Source organism: Anastrepha ludens, chromosome 3, assembly GCF_028408465.1.
Source record: "Anastrepha ludens isolate Willacy chromosome 3, idAnaLude1.1, whole genome shotgun sequence".
Taxonomy (NCBI): domain Eukaryota; kingdom Metazoa; phylum Arthropoda; class Insecta; order Diptera; family Tephritidae; genus Anastrepha; species Anastrepha ludens.
In genome coordinates, this window is record NC_071499.1 from 91,846,374 (window position 1) to 91,852,468 (window position 6,095).

Here is a 6,095-nt window from a genome sequence, read left to right on the forward strand (position 1 = left end):
ATATTCGACTTATTTGAATTATTGAAGTCACATCGCTGAGGTGACCTTAATTAGGCAAGAAACATCGTGCGATTTAAACTCGTTAAACTTTTCCTAGTGGGGTTTTCTAAGCCAATAACCTGAAATCGAACGATAAAAGAATTTCGTGTACATCTCTCGCACAGCTTGTTTTATTTCATCACGAGCCGCCCTTATTGGAAAGCGTCATATACTCGTAAGTGTGCGCAAAGAATTTTCTTAGTAAGCACCTGCCCTGCAGCATTGATTTAACCCACATGCGATGGAAGGGCATGCACATTTCGTAGCAGCCATTTCTGTACCAACTTACGCTTCTATGTACGAGTATGTGGGTATATTTGCATGCTCTGTACTTTGCCGTCTAGTGTCCAAGAATGATTGCGGCGCTTTGCGTACTCGCGAGATCACTGTGAGCGGTAAATTTTGCTGCCGGGCTTAATATGATTATTTTGCGGTTTGCTTTCACTGTAGAATGAAAACGTAATTTGAATTGAACACTTAAGCATGGGTACCTGTACATACATTCATACTTAAATATCAACACTGAACGATATGTATGTACATATGTATGCATAAAGAGATGAAGTGCCTTGGAGAAATTACCCATTTTAAAGTTTTTTATTAAGTTTGTTTGTACATCATAGAAATTGCAGGTTTGCACAAACAGGCATATATTTAGATATTTACAAAAGAAAGGTGAATTTGGCTGTGAAATGAAAAATCTTTATTTATTCTTGTAAATCAATTTCATGCCCTTCAAAATAGTCCCCTCTCGATGAAATACACTTATGCCAACGATTTTTCCAGTCCCCGAAACATGCCAAATAGTCCATTTCCGGTATAGCCATCAGCACCTTCTTCGATTCAGCTTTTATCTCCTCAATCGACTCGAAACGCGTTCCCCGGAGTGGTCTCTTGAGTTTTGGGAATAGCCAGAAGTCACACGGAGCCAAATCAGGTGAATACGGTGGTTGCGGAACGATATGCGTGGAATTTTTGGCGAAATGGTCACGAAAAACGAGTGCAGTGTGAGATGGTGCATTATCGTAATGCAAAAACCAACAGATGTTGGCCCATAATTCTGGTCTTTTTAGACGAATTGCTTCACGTAAACGACGCATAACGCTCAAATAATATTCCTTATTAGCAGTTTGGCCAGGTGGAAGGAATTCATAGTGCACCACACCACGAAAAACGAAAAAAACTGTCATCATGACCTTTATTTTTGAACGACATTGACGTGCTCTTTTCGGTCTGGCCTCGCCTTTAGCACGATATTCGCTTGATTGGTCGGTTGTTTCAGGGTCGTAAGCATAAATCCAAGTCACATCTCCCGTAATGATGCATTTGAGCTTGTCCTGATAGTCTGAAAGCATTGTTTCACACACATCAACGCGACGACTTTTTTCCAAGAAATTGAGAGTTTTCGGTACCAAACGAGATTTGACTTTTCGTAGGCCCAAATGGTCTTTCAAAATGGTTTTCACAGATCCTTCTGATATTCCGATCATATCAGTAAGGTCTTTAACAGTCAACCGACGATTTTTGAGCACTAACTCCTTCACTTTATTGACGTGTTGGTCATCTGTTGACGTCGATGGTCGTCCGGAGCGCTCCAAGTCATCAACACGTTCTCGACCCTCTTTGAAGTCTTTGTACCACTTATACACATTTTTCTGAGACATGGTCGAATCACCAAAAAAAGAAATCACCGCAGCCAAAATGTCATTCCGCAAACAAAATTTGATGGCACTTCTCTGCTCAATCAAATCAGACATTGTAAAAATCGAAAAATGTACCTTTGGTCGTTTGGTAAACACAAGCGTAAATATATTACTGATAATGACATTCACATGAAAGTTGGCCCAGATGTTATTAACAGTGCTGCCAACTCATGAAAAAAATAACTAGAGCGAAATTTTAATCCCGCGAAGTTTGACAAATAAATTCACCTTACTTTTTGCCCACAGTTATCGATTGATTCATTATTTTCGTGGGGTGCCATGCACGTAGAAGTAGCCTTGTAACCAAAAATTTTACACTTTTAACGAATTTCATGGCCTGGCATGCAAACATAGAAGAATTAATGTGCCATGCGGATATAAGAATATTTTTTTGAAGCAGAGGGACTGTTTCTTGTTATAGAGAGTGAGGAAATGTAATTTTTGAACACAGAATTTTCCTTCCCAAATTTGCCTAACTTTAATAAATTTTTTTAAATCAATTTCACCAGTTATTTGGGGCTACAATTCAAGAGGATTACTGAATTTATCAAGCTCTAATATGAATAAATTCCATCTATGTAAGGTGAAAACAGCCAGGTTACTATTAACAGTTATGATTTCGAGGTTGTGAAAGACTTGGTTTATTTAGGAACGAGTAGTAGCACTGATAAAAATCTTAGCCTTGAAATCCCACGGAAAATCTCTTTTGCCAATAAGTGGTATTTTGCACTAAATAGGTAATTTTACTGCTCTCGGGATGAATACAACTAAACTTTATAAGGCTCCCATCATTCACTTAAGCAGTTATTAAGAAGAGTAATTTGATCAAAGTGAACTCTTTTTGGGTCTAAAAAAAATTAGACTGTAAATAAAGAGCAAAATTTATTTTCAAAGGAAACATTTCTGGAGCAAAGGTCATGAATTTTGTATGGGAAATCATCCCAAATGAATTTCAAACCAAGAAATCAATAAATACGGGTACCGTTACGTAACTACAATATTCACCTCAACTCCGGCTCACATTTTCTCTTTCCAGAACCCAACCTACTACTTCGAAACACCCATTTGCCGTCGATATAAGACTTAAAAGAATATTTGCGGGGAGGACGGAAGTCGATTTCGGAATGAGTGCTTAGAAAATTTTGATTAAATTTGTAATAAAACTTAATAAACAATTTGAATGAATAAAAAATATTTTTTACTTAGTTGACCAACACCCGGTACTTTTTCGACAGAATGTACTTATGTACAATATAAAAACTCATTAAGTAAATTCACTTCACTATCTTGAAAACTGATTGTGTGTTCATTGGTCCATCAGCAACACTTTCTTTACTTGGTTATGACAATGCCTTTGCAATTCCGCAGCAATTCCCTTAGGCAATTCTATATGGCCGTATTACGGTTGAAGTGAGTTTGAAGTGAGTTTTAAGTGGCGCGTGAATACTTTCATTTACGAATAAGCAAAAGACTCCTATATTAAAAAATATTTCAATTAAGAAAAAAAGCTTCAGAAGAATTTCACTCTTACCAAGTAAACTGTTAGAGACTCAAAAAAAATTTTGCATATCACTTTATTTAAACAATCGATTTCCAGTAAAGTGTAAAGTGTAAAGTGTAGCAGCAGTGACAAGCTTGGTATAAAACCTTTGACCAGCAGCGGTACATGAGCATTAGCGCAACGGGTGTAGCGCTGTCTAAACCGCCGATAGCCGAGTGCGCCAGATTGTGGCGGCAAAGGATAATTTGAATCAAATTAATAGTTCAATTATAGTGAAAATGTTGCTGCTGAATCTGTTACTTATAGCCATAGCATCACAAACATTTGTGGCAGGTAAGTGCTGTAAAAGCTATAAAAGAAAAATAAATTTACCTAATGTTCCCGTTCGCATTATAGCGGCGCCTATGCGGAAAGCGACGGATGAGCGTATCGCTGCAGTATTTGTTAAGGATAGCGAAAATGGTCAGCTGCGCTTTCTCACTAGCACCAATTCTGTTAATCAGCTGATTACCCAGAAACAGGATCTGCTCGAACAATTGCGGCCATCAAATGGCAACAACAATAACATAACACCTATATATATAGACTTGAATGGCGGCACGACAAGCACATCACCGACACTCAGTACCAGTACTAGTAATTCTGCAATCCTGGCAGCGGCTGGTTCCAGTTCCGCACCGATTAACGCTATACTGCCGCAAATTGTGGGACAAGCCGTGGCGGGAGGAGCAAGTAGCACTGGTACAGGTACAGGCACTGGCTCAACTAGTCGTTACCGTCGGCGTGGCAACAAGCGTCGTCGAGTCAATGTCAATTCGAATAAACGGCGACGTCGACGTCGCCCTGCGAACAAGAATCAGAGGAAGCCACAAGTTGTTGTGGTGCGACCCCAGCGGGGTTAAATTAAATGCTAATATCAAAATACGTTGTATCGAAAAGTAAAAATAATAAATAAAATGGGTGCCTCTCAATTATTTTTCATTTTATTTTATTCTACAATATTTAAAACCTCCGTAGCACATACCGGTATTTTGATAATCTAGGCGGCCAAAAGTCTATTTTGTAAAATGCATTAATTGATTTTAATAATGAATAAAATAGAAAGATAACAGAATAGAGTATTCACTCCACCCCCTCTCGCGCTTTTTCGTCGCGTGCGCTACCACCGTATTGGCAGTCAAGAGTTCATTGGTTCATTGCTTATCACACTACACATATCTCGCTCGGCGTTCGGCAAGCAACAAATCTTCAAAAAAGTAAAGTTAACTTATTTAAAGTTATATGTCTCGTTTTAATGATGGAAATTGAAGCTTCAGGTATGTTTTTTCCAAATTTAATAAATACACCGATGACACCAACAATGCACAAAATACTTGTGCATGGTGCATTAATCATAAAAAATGCATTGGTGCCTATTGGGAAACTTTCGGAGGAAGCTGCAGAAGCAAGGAATAAACATTTTAGAACTTACCGCCAAGACTTCGCAAGAAAATTTTCCCGAGAAAACTGCAATAGAGAAATTTTTAATCGACTTTTTTTAAGTTCAGACCTTTTATTTAGCCTCACTAGAAATGTGAAAAGAGGAAAATTAAAATTATATTTATTTACCGAAAACGTTAAGTTTACTCATTCCGGCCCAAGCTAACGAATCTGATTATCAGATAATGAAAATTTGTAATTTTTTCCTTTAATTTGTTTCATTTTGCTTTAGTTCTTATTGACGTAAGATTTTTGATTGAATTAAATTTTTTTTTTTGGTTCAATTAATGTATTTTATTTGACACCTTCTGTGCAACTTGGCATTTGATAATAAATAATTAAAGCATTAATAATGATGTATATTTTACATAATTTAACCTATAAAAAAAAAAAAAAAATAATTGGCGCGTACACTTCTGTTAGGTGTTTGGCCGAGCTCCTCCTCCTATTTGTGGTGTGCGTGTTGATGTTGTTCCACAAATGGAGGGACCTACAGTTTCAAGCCGACTCCGAACGGCAGATATTTTTATGAGAAGCTTTTTCATGGCAGAAATACACTCGGAGGTTTGCCATTGCCTGCCGAGGGGCGACCACTATTAGAAAAATGTTTTTATTAATTTTGCTTTCACCGAGATTCGAACCAACGACCTCTCTGTGAATTCCGAATGGTAATCACGCACCTACCCATTCGGCTACGGCGGCCGCCTATACCCAACCTATAAATACCCAAAAAAAAAATTCATTTTCTATTTATTCTAGTACAAAATGGTTGTATCTTTAAAGATACCACGGTCATTTAAGGGTTAATAATATAATAGTTCAATAAAAAAAGTTCATTGTCTAAATGATGATGAATAAAAGTATTTAAGACTATAAAAAACGTTAAAATAGTTTTGGCCGCCTAGATTATCAAAATACCGGTCTGTGCGTAGTCGAATGAATCCGTACCTGACTATCATTCATAATAAAAAAGCTTCTCATAAAAACCATCTGCCGCTCGGGGGCGGCATAAAATCGCAGGATTCTCGATTTGTGGAACAGCACCAAAGCACACACCTCAATCTTCACAATCTTATTGAAAGCTGAAATCTGCACGATAATTTCACACACTCGTCAAATACATCGTTCTTCAGACGGCATCAAAGTGACATTTTGACAATATTTTTCGTATATTAGATATATCGATGGTTTTCGAGAATAGCGACACAACTCAAAATTAACTCAAATTCGGAGTTTTGCCGTTAAAAGCAAAAATCAACTACAGAGTTTATATATTTTGCTCTGGAAAAGCGTCATAAGCGAATCTTGAAGCAATTTTGAGAGATGGCGTTAGTGTCGTTTTGTCAGGTGATCGAATTGGCGCATCACTTATC

At 37.5% G+C, this 6,095-nt stretch overlaps 1 protein-coding gene across 1 annotated transcript; it reads left to right on the forward strand.

Annotated features, from left to right (window-relative positions):
• Positions 1 to 3,440: 3,440 nt before the first annotated feature.
• On the forward strand, positions 3,441 to 4,159 carry LOC128856626 (uncharacterized). Its single transcript, XM_054091935.1, has 2 exons — positions 3,441 to 3,576; positions 3,640 to 4,159. Exons 1-2 carry the CDS (start codon positions 3,522 to 3,524, stop codon positions 4,143 to 4,145), a joined length of 561 nt encoding a protein of 186 aa, XP_053947910.1. The 5' UTR covers positions 3,441 to 3,521; the 3' UTR covers positions 4,146 to 4,159.
• The last annotated feature ends 1,936 nt before the right edge of the window (positions 4,160 to 6,095 follow it).